This window comes from Periplaneta americana, chromosome 14 (genome assembly GCF_040183065.1).
Source record: "Periplaneta americana isolate PAMFEO1 chromosome 14, P.americana_PAMFEO1_priV1, whole genome shotgun sequence".
Lineage (NCBI taxonomy): Eukaryota > Metazoa > Arthropoda > Insecta > Blattodea > Blattidae > Periplaneta > Periplaneta americana.
In genome coordinates, this window is record NC_091130.1 from 1,765,949 (window position 1) to 1,785,037 (window position 19,089).

General features: G+C 38.4%; 1 protein-coding gene across 3 annotated transcripts in view; it reads left to right on the forward strand.

Annotated features, from left to right (window-relative positions):
• The window catches only part of Ets65A (DNA-binding protein D-ETS-3), a 420,065-nt gene extending 402,093 nt beyond the window's left edge, over window positions 1–17,972 (forward strand). For all 3 annotated transcript variants that reach the window (XM_069844799.1, XM_069844800.1, XM_069844798.1), the window contains one exon: window positions 13,274–17,972. In XM_069844799.1, the coding sequence (XP_069700900.1) occupies window positions 13,274–13,419 (146 nt within the window). In that variant the 3' untranslated portion in view covers window positions 13,420–17,972. The remainder of the gene's footprint in view (window positions 1–13,273) is intronic.
• The last annotated feature ends 1,117 nt before the right edge of the window (window positions 17,973–19,089 follow it).

Below are 19,089 nucleotides of genomic sequence, written 5' to 3' on the forward strand. Positions count from 1 at the left end.
ACAGCAAGGGAGTCGGTCGCTTCTTTTTTAAATCACACTTTTCTTCATAAGTCAGTCTTGATAATGGAATTGTCCTAAAAATTCAAGTGAATTAGTGTCAGCAACTGTTATTTCACTCATTATTTATTATATCAGCCACAATGCACACTAACACTTCAACAAGACACAACTCACGAAAGGGATAACTCGGAAACTAAATTCTTTTCTATGTTAAAGCTAGCTTCTTGCGAGCCTTGCAACCAGGGTAGTTTGTTAGAAAGAGATGGAAAATCTGGGTTACACAGAAAAATGAGGGGATTGGAATCTGATGTGTGCAGGCTTCATGTTTACTGCTGCATCACAAATCATCCTGAGCTGCTGCATCACAATATTTAACGCGTAGATATAAATTGTATTAAAATTAATAAATAATTTTGTTCATAAACTGCAGGTTCGTTATGAAATTATTATTAACTGGGGAAGCTGAACTTTTTAGCTTACATTGACGCTACGCCACTGCTAATCTTCCCTCTTTTCCACCTACCTCTTCGTTATTACATACGACCATCTTAATGTTGTCTATTATCAGATATCTTCTTCCACAGCTTCATTTCTTATTCTGTCTCCATTTCACATGTTCCATTCTTCTCCACATCCACATTCCAAATGCTTCTGTTCGTCTCTCTTCACTTCGTCGTAATGCCTTTGTTTCTGTCCCATACAACGCCACACTCCACATAAAGCACTTCGCTAGTCTCTTCCTTAGTTATTTTTTCATATGTCCGCACAAGATGCTTCTTTTTCTATTAAAATCTTCCTTGGCCATTGCTATCCTCGTTTTGACTTCCTGGTAGCAGCTCATGTTACTTCTTATAGTATTTCTTCCTATGACCGTGGTTTTCGTCTTGTTTGCATTTATCTTCATTCCATAATGCTCACAGCTGTCATTTAGATATCTTGTGCAACGCCCATTAAATGCGGACTCCTGGTGGATCCACGGCAGTGTTTGCTGTGTTGTGCCTTCACACTTCACTTCGTTTGGCTGTATTACCGGTCATTCGTAATAGAGGAGCTGCTTAAATGGCGGAACCCTTCCACTGACATGGTGCTACTATCATATACTACGACAGGCAGCGGTTCGATCCCTGGCAGTTGCTTGCACGAAGCGTGTGGACTCTCTCACATCGAGCAACTTCAATTTCGCGTCTTAGGCTGTGGAAAAATTTTCCATTTTCAGCCGCGCTTCTCCCCACCGTAATTATATCCCCGCGCGCACAACTGTCACAACAAAGAAAAAAGAGCTGCCCAAAATCTTGTAGATAAAAATAATTGAATTGGCTGGGAGCGCCGCGCACAACAGAAAAGAGAAAATAAAACTCTTTTCTCTGCTCCAAACTTTCTTTGAATGTAAAAAAGTATAACAGGAAACTAAGTCTGCAGCATGGCGTGTCTCGCCGAATAATCGAGTTCCTCGGGGGGAGCAGAATCGAGTTAATTCCTGCAGCTCGCTCCACTTTTTCCCGTTTCCTGCTGTCATTTGCTGCAGAATCAATCAGGAATAAAGTTGAAAAAAGAGGAGAAAATATTTTCGGTTTATTTGTTTGTTGCGAGCCGTGCCAGATCCCGGGTGCCGCGCTGCCAAGCTGTCAGGTCACGTGACAAGCAACACTGCGGCAAGACACGTCGAAATGCTCCGGGGAGCCCTGCTCCTACCAACGCGTACAGTCCGGTGAAAAATGCAATATCTAAATTTACAAATACTTACTTACTGGCTTTTAAGGAACCCGGAGGTTCATTGCCGCCCTCACATAAGCCCGCCATTGGTCCTTATCCTGAGCAAGATTAATCCAGTCCCTACCATCATATCCCACCTCCCTCAAATACATTTTAATATTATCTTCCCATCTACGTCTCGGCCTCCCCAAAGGTCTTTTTCTCCTCCGGCCTCCCAACTAACACTCTATATGCATTTCTGGATTCGCCCATACGTGCTACATGCTCTGCCCATCTCAAACGTCTGGATTTAATGTTCCTAATTATGTCAGGTGAAGAATACAATGCGTGCAGTTCTGTGTTGTGTAACTTTCTCCATTCTCCTGTAACTTCATCCCTCTTAGCCCCAAATATTTTCCTAAGCATATGGAACAACAAGTTTTGATGGAGAAATCATTGCAATAAGTGAAAGTCTCAGGAATCTTCTATGCCACATCAATAAATTTAGGAATGCAGTTATATTGTCAGACTCCAAAGCAGCTATTCTATCAATCGTCTCTAAACACACACCTTCATCTCAAACAGCAGAAATAACTAAAATCCTCTCTCAATTAATATCACTCAATAAAAGAATTGTATTCCAATGGATACCATCCCATTGTGGAATCCTGGGAAAGGAGAATGCGGATGCTTTAGCAAAGAAGGGCAGCACTGCTACTTACAGACCTGTTACTAAATCTACGTATTACTCTGTGAAGAGATTTATTAAATCTACATACTTAGACTTCAACAAACAAAATTTGATAACACAATCTCAAGGGAAAAAATGGAACTCTCTGCATCAAAATCCACAGTTAATTCCCGATTTACCACGAAAATCGTCTGTAGCTGCATTTAGATTGGCAACAGGCCATGATTGTTTGGCCAGACACCTGCATAGAATTGGAATATATCAGTCCCCTGACTGCCCATTGTGCAACTCAAACCAAGAAATGGATTCGGAACACCTCAAAATCTGTGCTTCAGTGACTGACCATGATAATATCTTTGAAAAATATTGGAGTGCAAGAGGTCAAATGACTTTATTATCAAATGCCTGGCATTAGAAAACAACAACAACATCTTTTCCTAAGCACCTTATTCTCAAACACCCTTAACGTATGTTCCTCTCTCAAAGTGAGAGTCCAAGTTTCACAACCATACAGAACAACCGGTAATATAACTGTTTTATAAATTCTAAATTTCACATTTTTTGACAGCAGACTGGATGATAAAAGCTTCTCAACCGAATAATAACAGGCATTTCACATATTTATTCTGTGTTTAATTTCCTCCCGAGTATCATTTATATTTGTTACTTTTGCTCCAAGATATTTGAACTTCTCCACCTCTTCAAAAAGTAAATTTCCAATTTTTATATTTCCATTTCGTTCAATATTCTCGTCACGAGACATAATCATATACTTTGTCTTTTCGGAATTTACTTCCAAACCTGTCTCTTTACTTGCTTCCAGTAAACTTCCCGTGTTAAATTTAGAAATACAAATAAATAATATTTCTAGTAGATAAAATAGAATTTTGCAGAAAATATTATATTCATATGATACTTGCATTTTATGTAACAAGATGTGACGTTCTACCACATGTTTGTATATAGACAACGTTAAAAACTTAAAATACAGAAAATTACGAAGTTAAGTATGTCACACTTTTTACACTCAAAATTCCTTTACACTTCATTGCATTTAATAGCGAAATGCACCTTAAATAAAAATAAATTGATTTCGGAATATGTATTATATGTCTTCCTTGCGTTAAATTCTATCGCACCTGGTTAACGTGTTTCGACCTGTTATTGACCTTCTCCAGAACTTCAGAACAGGTCGAAACATGTCAACCAGGTACGATAGAATTTAACGCAAGGAAGACATATAATACATGTTCAGAAGTGATATAGTGTTAAAAGTTGTGTAATCAAGATGTATAATAAATTTATAACGAAACTAAAAATGTTCCTACTATCACTCAAACTTTGTGTCCAGAGAAGCTCTTGAACTGCTTTTGTGCTTATATACAGCAGTTCTTAGCGAATTTCTTGACATGTGCCTATATGTGTTTTTTAGATATGCACCAACATTAAACATAAATCGCTAAGAATGCGCCTCGTTATTAGAATGTTACTGGGAAGCTGAGAAAATAAGTATCGATTTTAATTTTGTCACTTTGTCTTGTAGGCTGCTGTTACAGTGTTTCTGAACGGAAAGTCTTTTATCAATAGTAATCTTACTAGAGGTTTTTATTTATCTAGAGAAAATCAAAACCCGAGTGGGATTTAATTGACTATTACACGATTAGAAGAAAGTATATAAGGATTAGAAGAAATAAAGTACTCCAATACAATAAAATATTAATTGATTTACGAAAATACAACTGTCTTCAAATGTATTATTGTACCATCTCAACAGTACGCTAGATGGCAGTAGTGTTTCATGATTATGTTTTCTTGTTATCAGTTGTGCCCACTATGGAATCTTCATTGAACTCTGTGGACGGTTACTAGTCAAGAAGGCTTTGTTGATTCAGTTTCATTTTTATTAAAACAGTTGCATTCCATTTCAATTATCCCGATCCCAGTAATCAACGTCACTTGACAGATGATTTTCAATAAATCTTAGTATTAAACAATCTCTGATACGTGAAGCAGAAGCTATAACATAACCTGAATAATATAAACAAGTGTTAGAGAAGTTTGAATTAGGGATGATGAAATAAACAAGAAACATTTTAATTAACGATGACGAAATAAAAAAATAAACATGAATAGTTTTAAAAGAAACAATTATTATTGAAAGTAGGTACAATTTTCAAACTTGAATGTTTTAGTGGTTGGTGGTTCAGTTGATGTTATATTGGACGTGTGCGTAAAAGAAGCGAACTCGGTGATGTACATGGCGTATCCCTCAACTTATTCAGGATTTCCGAATGGTGCTCTTCATTTATTTGTAAATAGGGTTTCAGGGAAGTTGCATAGCTATGACCAGTGATCTTTATTAATTCTTGTTTTTGAATGCCAATGCGAGTCATATTTCAAAGTGCTGTGCATCGACTGGAGTGGTTTGTAATTTTCTGTTTTTTGACGTCCAGACCAATGCAGTTTGAAATGTTGGCAAACAAAGAAACAAATGCTAGGGTAGTGATAAAATTAAACAAATGCTAGGGACGCGATAAAATTGTGCGATAAGCAGCCATGATTGGTTGAAAGACGTCCTTTCGTACCGTTTTGTTGGTCAAAAGTAGTGTGACGTAGTAAAAGTGTAATAGTCTATATAAAACACGTTACAAAATACGGTATTTTTGTGTTTTATAGAAAATATCATTCCTGTGTAATGTCAGCTCTCCGTCATCGTCATAGTGAGAGTCAAGTAGAATTGGCCTCCGCACTGAAGACCGTGGACGTGCCCGAGGTCAAAGTTCTGTGCCCACAGCATGTCTACCAACTGCGGAAGACTTTTTGTGAGGCAATTAAACAGCACACAATGCTTGTATTTGATAAAATTCGCCAAACGCGTGGCAACAGAGAGCCTGTGTTTGAAAATAGAACAAGCAAACAAACAACGATCCACTGAAATACGAAAACAAAAGGTTCGAACGCGCTTTGTGGAGGGGCGGAGCGACGCAACGGCTAGTTCAATAATCAATGCTGTGCAATTAGCTGAGGGAGCGATTGGAGAAAAGTTGCAAATCCTCAGATAATTTTATCCACAAGCAAGATATGAAACTCAAAGGTAAACTTAGAACTGTTTGAATCACACAATATTGAGAAAACCACCACTGTCGACTGTGCAAACAACTTGCAGGTGTCGGAAGTAATGGCGGTCGGAACGTGAGTCTAGAGACTCCTGGGCCCTACGAACCTGTCCCTTCCTCATAGACTACAACACTAATGAAGTACAGGGACGGGGACGCAACGATTGACGAATATCATTTTGCCTGTTATGCAATTTGATATTTTTGAGTAAATCAACAGACATTATCTTCGGAGACTTTTAAAAAAATCGGGGACACTTTTCGGACATAAATAAATTTCATAATTAAGGGGAGGCAGAGGTGAAATTTTCGAACAAAATTGAAGAAAAAATGAAAATTTGGTTTTTTATATTTTTATTATCTTTATTTTCATATTCCGATGTTAGTTTTTTATTTTATGCTCTTTAAAAGTATGAAATTAAAACCAAGATAACTGTAATACTATATTATTCCCATAATAAACTAATACTTATCATTATTTATATACCTTCTCTGAACATATAAATAAAAAGAAATATCGAACATTTCTTACAATATGGTGCGTGGAGCATTTTATATCAATCGATATAAAGCTTTATAAAATTATTAATATTAACAGAACTATTGTACTTATAAAGTTGAAACGTGGTATGTCCATTACTAATAATGTACTTAGTATCCATGATCAATTTCAAGGAAATCGGATAAATTTTGTGGATTTTGAAATATTCACCTCTGCCTCCCCTTAAATTTCGAGTTCCAAGACATGAAAGGATATTCAAACCGGGATAGCCTACTATTTTAAAATGGGTTAGCAATTTTCGTGCTGATGACGGTGTTAGTTCATCATTTCGTGGCAGTATTGTACGTCCCGTTCGAACGCCTAACAGTGGCGGCTGATTGACTGAGGCAAGTGAGGCCGGGCCTCAGTCACTTGGCTTAACAGAAATCAAATTTTGTGTTTTTATATAATGTATTAGTTATTTGAATGAAGCATCGCTGTAGAAACATTTTAAAACTTTGTGATGTATATAGACCTGTTTTGCAGTAAAATTTACTCCTGAGGCCAGAATCGTTCGTGCCGGGTCTGGTTGTGGTGTACATAGACCTGTTTTGCAGTAAAATTTACTCCTGAGGCCAGAATCGCTCGTGCCGGGTCTGGTTGTGGTGTATATAGACCTGTTTTGCAGTAAAATTTGTTCCTGAGGCCAGAATCGCTCGTGCCGGGTCTGGTTGTGGTGTATATAGACCTGTTTTGCAGTAAAATTTACTCCTGAGGCCAGAATCGCTCGTGCCGGGTCTGGTTGTGGTGTATATAGACCTGTTTTGCAGTAAAATTTGTTCCTGAGGCCAGAATCGCTCGTGCCGGGTCTGGTTGTGGTGTATATAGACCTGTTTTGCAGTAAAATTTGTTCCTGATGCCAGAATCGCTCGTGCCGGGTCTGGTTGTGGTGTATATAGACCTGTTTTGCAGTAAAATTTGTTCCTGATGCCAGAATCGCTCGTGCCGGGTCTGGTTGTGGTGTATATAGACCTGTTTTGCAGTAAAATTTGTTCCTGATGCCAGAATCGCTCGTGCCGGGTCTGGTTGTGGTGTATATAGACCTGTTTTGCAGTAAAATTTGTTCCTGATGCCAGAATCGCTCGTGCCGGGTCTGGTTGTGGTGTATATAGACCTGTTTTGCAGTAAAATTTGTTCCTGATGCCAGAATCGCTCGTGCCGGGTCTGGTTGTGGTGTATATAGACCTGTTTTGCAGTAAAATTTGTTCCTGATGCCAGAATCGCTCGTGCCGGGTCTGGTTGTGGTGTATATAGATCTGTTTTGCAGTAAAATTTACTCCTGAGGCCAGAATCGTTCGTGCCGGGTCTGGTTGTGGTGTATATAGACCTGTTTTGCAGTAAAATTTACTCCTGAGGCCAGAATCGCTCGTGCCGGGTCTGGTTGTGGTGTATATAGACCTGTTTTGCAGTAAAATTTACTCCTGATGCCAGAATCGCTCGTGCCGGGTCTGGTTGTGGTGTATATAGACCTGTTTTGCAGTAAAATTTACTCCTGAGGCCAGAATCGTTCGTGCCGGGTCTGTCTTCTGAATTTCCTGTATTTTCGCGGGGTTTGAGCTCGCGCTTAAAACGTTGTAGCCGAGGCACAATTCGTCTGGCCTCGTGGCCTCGTCAGGTTTCACTCCTCACATCCATGGGCCGGCCTGAAGGGTAGAGTGGGGTGGGAATAGCAATGGTGACTTGTCTTCCTAAATAGGTCATAAATAACACAAATTCCAGCTCTTTGGCAGGCAGAGACCCACACTATTCCCTCCCCTTATGTCTCAGTTTATGACTTAAGCGAGGGTGTTGTACTATTGTACTTGGTAGTACAGTCAATCCGCTTTGGTACAGTAGTGAATCTGGGCCAATGCTGTTATGTATTTCGGGAAAATATAAACAGAAACAAATGAGAGAAATAATGCTGGTGTAGTTAATTCATTGTTAAAGTGTCCTTTTTTCAAGAAGAAATAATATTGAAAGAAAGGAAGTTTTAAATAAAGAGAGAGTCTACCGAGATACCTACGACATCGCTGACAATTCTTCTGACAGATAATCTTAAAACGCGCGTCTCTATTGCATCCTGGTATGGGCAACATAAATGGTTAAGTGGTAATGTGGTGCAAAATAAACTTCTCTGTTGGCCTTGTTCGTTGCTGTCAAGGGAAAAAAAAAAAAAAATAAAAAGAAAAGAAAGGAGGGGATTTTCAACACATAATATGGGATGCTTCATCACACTGAAACAATCACTGAAACTCAGAGCATAACAGCTTATTTGGTGAGTGACATTATTTTTCATCAATAGTAAGTATGCTAATAATAATAGACGAATAATAATAATAATAATAATAATAATAATAATAATAATAATAATAATAATAATAATACAGTGATCATGATATTAATAATATAACAATAATTAATATCGTAAGTAAACATTTCCTATCGGAGGCACTTAAACTAGTTGCATCTGGCCTCACCGAGGATTTCGATCACCGGCCGCTACTGTCGCCTAAGAACACTGAACAATTGCGAACTGTCGTGGCTACAAGTGCAGCGCTCTCATCAGTGAGACAGTGTCTGGCGCTGGAGATGGTGCAAAGGCATACCGCTGGAGCAGGCATGTCAACTGATGCCCACAGGAGCAAGCGCGCGCTTTAGAGCCCAGGAGAGCCTGAGCGCTTTACAGCGAATAGGAAAGATACAGACGAAAGAGGTGGAATATGCCGCTTGGTCGAGCTATATTCAGGGATGGCCAGCACTGATTCAATGGATAAAGGGAAGAGAACTTATTAAAACTGTATCCATGGTAATGTTTAGATTTGTCTGAGAAGTATAAGTGCATTATAAGAATGTAAGTTTTAATTTTAATGCTCATTTTTCACAAGTTTGATTTTTTTATTCAAAAGAAATTTTTCATATAGAAAAGTGAAATTTTGAGGTATAGGCCTATTTATTTAGTAGCCTTACAGAATGTTTTCGTAAATCTAATATACCGTAAATTTAATACGTATTACTGAAGACAGTGTATTGAAAATTTTGAAAATATTCGCATGGAAATTGTTTGTAAGGAAATGAATTAACAAAGCAACTACTGTTACAACATAAGCAAAAGATACGTGCCCATGTGTTGTAAAAATGTCAGCTCTATAGCTTCAGCAGATTTCGAGAAAATAATTTAATATTCTGATGATAGGAAGTTGCTCACAAATATCACCTTAAAAGCATAATGCGATAAGAGTTTTGTTATGTAATATTAGTTACACTTAAAACAGATACAGTACCTAGGTAACTTTGCTTTGTACTGTAATATTGTTTTGATTAGTTTATTGATTACTTTTGTAAGGCTAAAGATACCATCAATATAAATTCCAACTTATCATGTCATACTCAATCTCTTTCTTTGGAATATCACTTTCTTTATTAATGATGTGTTTCATCCACTTAATACAGTATAATATTATACTACTATGGAATTTAAGTGAATATTCCTTCTTAACTCTCTATTATGTTATTAAGATTTAAAACACAAGTGCAATATTAAGAAATCAGTGTTAGTACTTTTGTTTTACAGACAATATAGATAATATTAAACAGAAAGAAGCCATATAAAAATAACGACATAAAATTTCACGTTCCGTTTGAGGTTTGTGCACCACTGTTTTCTTAACCCAGCAGACTGCTTATTCATAGACATAATCCTTCCTCTTTCCATACTTAGCGCTTGATGCCCGCGCACGACGTCAAGGTCAGAAAAATGCGCTTGCTTTGACATCACTGCGCTAGTGAAAGCTTGACCAGCCTCAGAATTATGTTTCCTGGGCGACTGATTTCACTTGGCCAGCAAGATCTCAGAATCTAAGTTATGAAGTCCAGAGTTTCCCAGAATCGTCCGCGTACTACAGAAGAGCATATGAGAAGAATTAAGGAATATGGAATGTGAGATAATGCATAACTTACACGGAAGGTTGCACAAGTGTATAACAAAAGTGAACAAGATTACTAAATTGCACACTTTGAAGTTTGTTTTTGTCAAACAGTTTCCTTTTCTCGCGTTACTGTGGTTGAACAGAGTCGGCCGCGAGGTCGTCTGGATGCCCTGCACGTAGCGTCGTCGCCAGTCGCTGAGGACGCCTAATGAGCGTTGAGTGAGGGCGTGGCGCTCATTGACTTCCTCCGGTTACCTCTGCCATTCTCGTTCCACGATTGCTCCATTTCACCACCACCTTGAAATAATAGAGGACAATTCGTTCTATATCAGGGTCATCTTATTTTGCATCCTAATGGTTAAGCCTATTACCACATAGGCCTATGCTAGTGGATTAAACTGAGTTTCTGCTTTTCAGGTTGAATTTTCTTTTTCCAACTTTGTTTCGAATTTCAGTACTGACAAACACCACAACTGACAGTTATTTTCTGTTATGTTGACAGCACCGTTACTAGCTAGTGTTACCTGAAATTTGAACGTGCTTAATAATATTAACGAGGGAACGCTATAAGTGTTATGTGGATTTTTCCAGAATCTAAATCGTTGGAAGAAATATTTTTTTCGTGTAGAGCTGTAGACAGTTTTTCGCATCCTTTAGTTTTGTTGCTAATTTTTAGTTTGTCCCTTACTCAATTGTTTAATTTAATTTCAAAATTGAATTAAAGTTTATTTTGTATAAGACAGTTTGATATACATTACATATTCATTTTGTATGAGGTCTCGCCCACCTCATTGAATACTACACGGCTACTATGAAGTAGCCAATATGTATTATTACTATTTTAATACGAGAAAAATTCGTACCGGCACCAGGAATCGAACCCAGGACCTCTCAGCTCTGCGCGCATTACGAGAGGGGTTCGGCCGGCGCCGTGGATCGTGTCCCGGCATAGCTCAGTTGGAAAGAGCGCTCAGCGCGCAGTGCTGAGAGGTCCTGGGTTCGATTCCCGGTGCCGGTACGAATTTTTCTCGTATTAAATAGTAACAGTTTGATATGTTTTTTTTAGATAATATCGTTATAAATTAACTAATAATACAATAATCATAAGCAAATAGCATACTTTTAAAGTGGTATTCGGTTTTCGGAGTTCTTACTAATCATTTCATGTGATCAAACAAAATAAATGTTAAGGGTACGTATGTCTCATGAATGGTTAACTGTTTGGTCAAACCAATGAATTTCATGCTGCCAGACAAATATAATTTCAGTATTAGATTAATCAGTCATTAATTAATAATTTAATAGTTTTATTAGTATTAATATATCAGTAGACAGCATTGCGATTTTACCTGCTTTGGTGTTAGCTTGTTGGTAAATAATCTTACGCGTGCCGTTGGTCGGCGTAGAGTTCTGTCCACATAACAAGGTATAGCTGCGTGTACATTGCACAGGAAATCACATTTACATTTTCAAGAAATTTGATAATCCTATTTTGCAGTGCACATGCGTCACTGAAGTTACATCACACCGAGTTTAGCTTAAATCTAGAAAGGAATCTACTTGAACAATGCAACGTGCACTAGAGTTCTGTTCTTGCCACCGACAGTGCTTTGGTCCACATGCTTCGAACCTCTTGGAAGAACTGATCTGTTAGGCTAGTTGCAAATTGACACAACACGCGTATTCACGACGTCATAGGTTTGCCTGTCGAGTTTCGCACTAGTATTTTAAATTTTTAACTACGTCCGCTTTTAAAAACATGAATTATTTTGTCACCTGAAGAAGAAAATATTGTATTTACCTGTTAGCAATTCTGAGAAGTTTTCATCGAGGAAGTTGATCGAATTGAGGCCAATTAGTTAGAAATTCATTCACGCAATGATCAACATTTTAACGATAATTCTCTGCAACTAAAAGTCGTGTGCGGATGTAAGTTTGAAGAATAAATTTGTACTGCTGTGTTGTAACATCCATTTCGCCCTTAACAAATAATAAAAAAAAATAAATGATGATGACCTCGTGGTTATACTTGCAGAAACAAGTGCCGGAGGCCACCATTCAATTTAAAATGAGGTACAGATGTAGTGCTATATAGTGGTTACATACAGCGTGTATTATACAAAGTGGACCAAAAGCCGGGCGATTTCAAATCCTTGGTATTTATTGGACCTGCTTAGGCCTATATATTATGTCTAAAAGGCCCCATACACGCAAAGACTTAGGACCGCTTCGGAGAGGTTAACTTGTTTTAGGACAATCCATAGTTACTACTTTCGCTAGTGCATTAAACTGTCTAACATCTACAGCATGCCAGAAGTGAATACACGCCATAACTAGTTCCGTAGTTCTTGGGGTAGATGGAACAAAAGGTAATACGGAAAGAAAGAATAACTTCAGCTTGACGCTACCAACTTACACCCACTCGTCGTAAGGGACACAAAACAAGTGAACTGAGGATGTGGAAAACAGATTTATCCTCAAAGCATATTCGCATTACTGTGGGGAGAGAACGAGAGAGTGGCTGTATCATTGGCGTTCGAGGAAAGTATGAAAACATTCAAACAATAGCTTTCTCTCCACTCTTTAGGGCTTTGCCTACAACACTTTGACCTGCCGTAAGGAGCAGGCTGTGGTACTTTTCCTTCCGAATGACGTCATTCAAGGTATCTGTAAAGAATGGTGACTTATGAATGATGTAAATATATTTTAAGTTAAGATTTAGCCCATGTTGAATCTTTCGTACACTACCTTTAACACTTGAATATAAATAATTGATTAAATGGCGATGTTACTCGTGTTAATTATGTAAGCATGTGCTATTCGACACCATCCTCAGAGCCTACTAGATCTCGGCGCTATCTCAACTTCGCTGCCTGTTGTGTGGGTGCGTTCGTGTGATGAAGAGTTGTGTCAAATAGTGTGTGTGTTCTGAACACACAGATCAACTTCAGAACACAGCATTATTTGACACAACTCTTCATCACAGGAACGCACCCACACAACAGGCAGCGAAGTTGAGATAGCGCCGAGATCTAGTAGGCTCTGAGGATGGTGTCGAATAGCACCGAAACAGCTGTATGCCGCACATGCTTACATAATTAACAGAGTAAGATCGCCATTTAATCAATTATTTAAGATTTAGCGATTTATTTAAGATATATTTTATTATTTTACCATTATTTATTTGGAAACAAAAATAAACGGTAAAATGTGAAATACGACAACGGAATATATTCTTTTATGCCGGTGGTAGAGACATCACAAGACGGGCATTTGTTGGACAACATACAGTGGGTATCTTAACCGACGAATTGTTGTGTTGCAGCGAGCATCTTCCCGTCGCCCACGTCTTACTGGACCAACCCGAGCGCTAACCTGTACTCCAACATCGCCGCGGCCTCCAGCCACTCCATGACTCACCACCCGAGTCACGTGACGTCACACCTGGGCTCGTACCCGCACTATGCATGACCAGACCCCGGCTGGACCAGGGAGTACCGCCGCCTCGCCATGTGAAGAAGGAGCGCCTTTGTTTATTGTTTGTTGTTTGTTTAGCTCTGGTGAGATGGAAGGATGCGTCTGTGATGAGCAGCTAGTCAGCATTTCGTTCCGTTCCGTTCCGTTCAGTTGGCAGGCGAGAGTTCAGCTCCGGCAGTGGAGACCTGGGGTCGCCAAGCTCGTATTTGTTTGTCAATGTGACAGCTTTTAGATGCGTTATTGGAAGTGTTATTTTTTTAAGAGGCTGTAAATTGAATGTAAGCAGAGGGGAAATTTGAAAGGAAAGCATAAACTCAGACCCCAAATCAATAGAGTCTCAACTTTCTCCTGGGTGGAAGATTTCAAAATTGCCGGCAACTTTTCCTTGGCGCCCACTCAAGCGAAGTGCACCACCCACAGACGCCGGAGGTTGAACTCGTGCTGACCCACTTTCTAGATTTAAAGTTTGGAGTTCTCTTTCGTGGAGCCGCCGCTGAATGCAAAGCAGCTGGCCGGTGATGATGGCGAGGACAGCATCGTCTGTGCCCACCAGCATGGCTACAAATCAGAACTATTTGTATATTCATGTACTTAAATAAGGTATTGACTGGTGCGTTGTGACTACGCGTGCGAGCAGCAGAGGGCTACGCACCTTCTTACCGGACTGATATGTGTGCGTTGTATTTGTTCGCATTGGGTTTTAGGCCTGTTGAGGGAAGATGGTTGTCATGGTGCATGAAACTTAGAAAAATTTGCCTGAAATCAGGTTGCCCCAATGATCGTAGATTTTTTTAACTTTTTGTGCTGAATAAGAGACTTTTTGGCTATTAAATTAACCATGGATTGTTATTACCTACTGCGCTGTAAGCTAGATTATTATATCACTGTACATTGGTACACTTTATTCATTTTCTGTAGTTCCGATCGTAATGAAAAATCGAACGAAAATCATGCAATATTATCCTAATTTGTCCATTATTTTTTTTTTACTGGGGCTGAAATGAATATTTTTCGCTCAAAAATACTTTTTCCTTCTATAAAAATGAACACAAATCAGAAATTTGTGTAGATATTTTAAAATAACTGCGATGCAAAAATGTGTAATGCAGATGCTGAAGATGTTGTGGTTCTTTGTAGTGATGAATCACATTTTCACTTAGCGGGATGCGTGAATTATCAAAATTTCCGATAATGGAGTGGACAGAACCTTCGTGAACTTCATGAAAAACCTCTACATAACGACCGTGTTACTGTATGGTGCGCGGTTGGGATACTTGGTCCTTACTTTTTTGAAGAGGATGGTGCTACTGTGACAGTGAACTCTCAGCGGTACACTTTTATGATCAACACTTTTTTGGCACCAAGACTCAATGCGTTGCAGATTGACTAGGTATGATTTCAGCAGGAAGGAGCCACCTCTGACACAGCTCAGATTTCTCTCGAAGTCCTGAGACATGTTTCCCCGACGCTTAATTTCTTCACTTGGCGACGTCCCCTGGCCAGCACGGTCACCAGACCTTGCACCCTGCGATTTTTTTCTACGGGGACAACTTAAGGCTGAAGTGTTCAAACATCGGCCGAGGACTTTGCCAGACCTAAGAAATGTAATAGAGAAAGAAATTGGTCTTATTCCTCAAGAAATGCTAGTTAGAGTGATGCAGAATTTCCGAAGTCGCATTCAACAATGCATTGATATGACCGACACGTTATTCAAAAAATGAAAAATTCCCACTGCTAAGATATCATTCATATTAATAAAGTTTCCTTATTTTGATACATCTGTTTTTTATTTAAACTTTAAATTAGGGAGGATGTTTTGCCGCACCCTTTAGTTTTCGAAAAAGCGTGCCAACGTGAACAAATTAAAATATATAGCTTTATAATTTTAAAATTAATTTCTACCTCACATTGCATTAACAACCGTTGCAAGTTCCCTAATTCAGGACGACAATTTTCGAAACGTTGCCATTATTAAGGCCAAATGTGTGGCATTTTCATTTCAGGCAGACTTTTTTATAACCCCTCAGGCCGTTTTGCCGTGCGGGTGTACGCAGTTCTCTAGGCTAGTTCTGTAGCGGTTTTACGTACACGGGTCCACACCTGTTGAGTAACGGCTAGCGCATCTGGCCGCGAAACCAGGTGGCTCGGGTTCGATTCCCGGTCGGGGCAAGTTACCTGGTTGAGGTTTTTCCGGGGTTTTCCCTCAACCAAATATGAGCAAATGCTGGGTAACTTTCGGTGCTGGACCCTGGACTGATTTCACCGGCATTATCACCTTCATATCATTCAGATGCTAAATAACCTAGATGTTGATACAGCGTGGTAAAATAACCCAATAAATAAATAAAAGTACACGTGTAATAATAATAATAATAATAATAATAATAATTTAATTTATTTAATCTGACAGGATTAAGGCCTTAAGGCCTTCTCTTCCATCCTACCAGATAGCACATATAAATACAAAAAAGAAACACAAACACTGATGAAAATGATACAAATTAAGTTAAAGCCCTATAGAGGGTCAACAGAGTCAAAAGTACATTATAGAGCTCTCATCGAGCTAATACAACGAAAAGAAAGAAAACAGAGATAGCAATGATGATATTGATAACTGACAATAATAATAATAATAATAATAATAATAATAATAATAATAATAATAATAAATACATTACATATTAATTTTCAATTTTACAACAGCATAGTTACAATGTGTACGCATTGTGCAAAAAACCGGCCACAGTTCATAATGTTTTTTTAGACACTTTCATGGGGTTTCTTTGGAGTGTATTGCATACAGTCTCTTTTTATTACGGTACTAGCCGTACCCGTGCGCTCCGCTGCACCCGTTAGAAATAATAATAAGGTAATTACATAATTAAAATAGGACATTTGATCTGGGAACATTCGTGTTTGATAGAAGGATAAATCGTTTATTATGTTACTTAAATTGTATTAAAAAAATTAAAATCCGATCATTTTGATCCAGAGACACTCATTTGGTCATAAAAATTATTTCAGGAAATACAGGAAACGAATGCCTATCAAGTTTTCTGTGCATAAGAAGCTATTTTAATCTTACCTGTCCTCGATTCACTCAGACGTTACTGTAATAACATTATATCATTATGTCCATCTAGAGAAACTACACTTTCCAATGGTGAAATAATAATTAATTATACAAATCGGTTAATTTAGCTTCCGATATTACTTCATACAAACACAGAAACATTCTCTGTAGGCTCTGTTTCATAGCTTTCGATTGTTGTTGTCCAAGGCCCCTTATAGACGAAGTCATTTGTTTTTTATTTCATTACACCGCCTTAGATGGCGTTGTTATTGTAATTTTGAAACTCATTTATCTCATTAAATATCAGTCCTATCAAAATTTTGCATGGAATAAAACTTATCGGAAATTATTTTTAAAGAAACTTTTGTTATGTAATATTTTTCATGAAAATTAATAATAAGCGAGATATTTCGATTTATTTAATTCAGGCCCCCTTATAACCTCCCTTCTAAATAAAATATTTTGAATGCCATGTAGCCTAAATTCTAAGTTACAACGAACTTAATTATATTCCAATTTTCATATAAATCGGCGCAGCCATTATCGCGTGAAAATGTAACAAACAGACAGACAGATATACAAACAAAAATTTCAAAAAAGCGATTTTCGGTTTCAGGGCGGTTATTTATATATGTTAGGAACAATTATTTTTGGAAAATCGAAAATTATCAGAAAAATTTCGGCTACAGATTTATTATTAGTATAGATGATTGTATTATTATATTTAGGCCTAACTATTTCGAAAATATAAACAAAACAGTGACGTCATGTAAATTTAATGTTACTGGTGGATTTAAATACCGCTTCAGCGCTAGTCCCTGAACTTTCAAATACCGGCTTGAGGGGTTACTAGTACTATCATATTATGAACATTCTGTAACCCTGAGTTAAATCATTTATGAAGAAAGCGTACTATTGGAAGGAACTAAAAAAAGCTTTAAAATTTAAAAATTAATTTCTAACTTACGATGTAGTAAACAACAACCAAGAGTTTCCATTATTCAGCACAAGTCTGCAGTCTGATTCCAGGCAGTTTTAGAACTTGTAATGCACCGTAAGAGTCGCGTTCCCCGAAGACGACATAGACGACGGATTTGATGTCTGCAGCCCAGGACGTGGCGTGCGCGAGTGCTGTGCCGGTGTTGATGTCCCACGAACGCTGCAGGCGTCGTTCTTTGTAGTGTACGTACCGTGCTGTCCGTAGCCGTGCCCTGTACATACACTGTGTATTAGCCTGTAAGGTCGATGTTCTCCTAAGGTCGTGGTGTCACCTATAGATTCCTCTCCTGTCCCGGGCGTCACCCGTGGCGCCCGATTCATGTATTATAGGCACCCATGTAAAAATCGGGCACGATGTCCCATGTACGCTAAAATGTTTGTGGATTTTAATGTATAAATGTTATTATATGTTATTTACCAAGGAAATTGGCATAGAAGGAATTATAAACCAAATGATGTTTGGTTTTGTAACAAAAACCCAAGCAGTGTTTTATTGAGAGACTCCCCGCCTCCCCCCCCCCAACGCCCTCCAGCGTCCTTATCCTCTCACAGTGTAACATTTACACTGCAATGCATTTAATGCTGCAGCGGAGGGGGATGCCCCCAGCCTGGCAGCAACTGAGGAGCGAAGCAGCCAAATTGTTTCAACTACATTACTGGAGCTATTGAAGCGGCGTCACGAATACACGAGGAGACACAACACGTGTTGTGAAAGGACAAGCGTGCACGAAATACAGAAACTAATCATCAGAAACACGTTTAAATATAGAACGAAAAGCCAAAAAAATTAACTGAACTGTTATCGTTTGTGCTGTGAGTGCTAAGTACCGGGTGTCCGGGAAGAACGTAGTCAAAAAGAAACGCCTGTATCTCAGAAACTACTACATTTATTGTCTCGATGTTTACACTATTATAAAGTTTTGTTGAATCCACTCGCAGCGAACTATGCGCATACTCTGTCGCCTGAAGTCAAGGGCTGCCGAACATTGAAATCTTTCAAATCCAAGTTAGAAAATTATCTTACGACGAGTTGCCAAACTAACTTACTATTATGACAAGTGTTGTATTGCACGTTTCCACGTATTCAAATTTTTTTATGTTCTAGTGATATTTAACTTATTTTATATTTTTGTTTTCATATTTTCCGATAATGGTATATCTACAATGTGATAAGTTGAGCTATACAGGGTGTATCTAAATTGTGTCAAATATTTCGGGGACTTGTTCCTAACATCAAAACAATTAAAAAAGTTAATAAGAACATGGGTACGAAAACCATTCGTTAGGGAGTTATTAAAGGATTTGTCCGTTCATTGACCGCTGATTGTTTGGTGGTTTTTTGTTTGTATTTTTTAGAGCAAAGAAATCAGAAGAAAATGTATCCTGTGAGTGAACAGAACGAAATGATTTGCATCATTTAATTGATGATGTGCTTCTGGACGTCATCCAACGAATGTGTTTTAACACGATGCTGCTCCAGCTCATTTCAGCCTGATAGTTCGTAATTTTTTAATGATCGATTTCCCCAAAGATGTATTGGTCGAAGGGGATCCATTGCATGGCCTGCTCGATCGTCTGATTTGAATCCAATG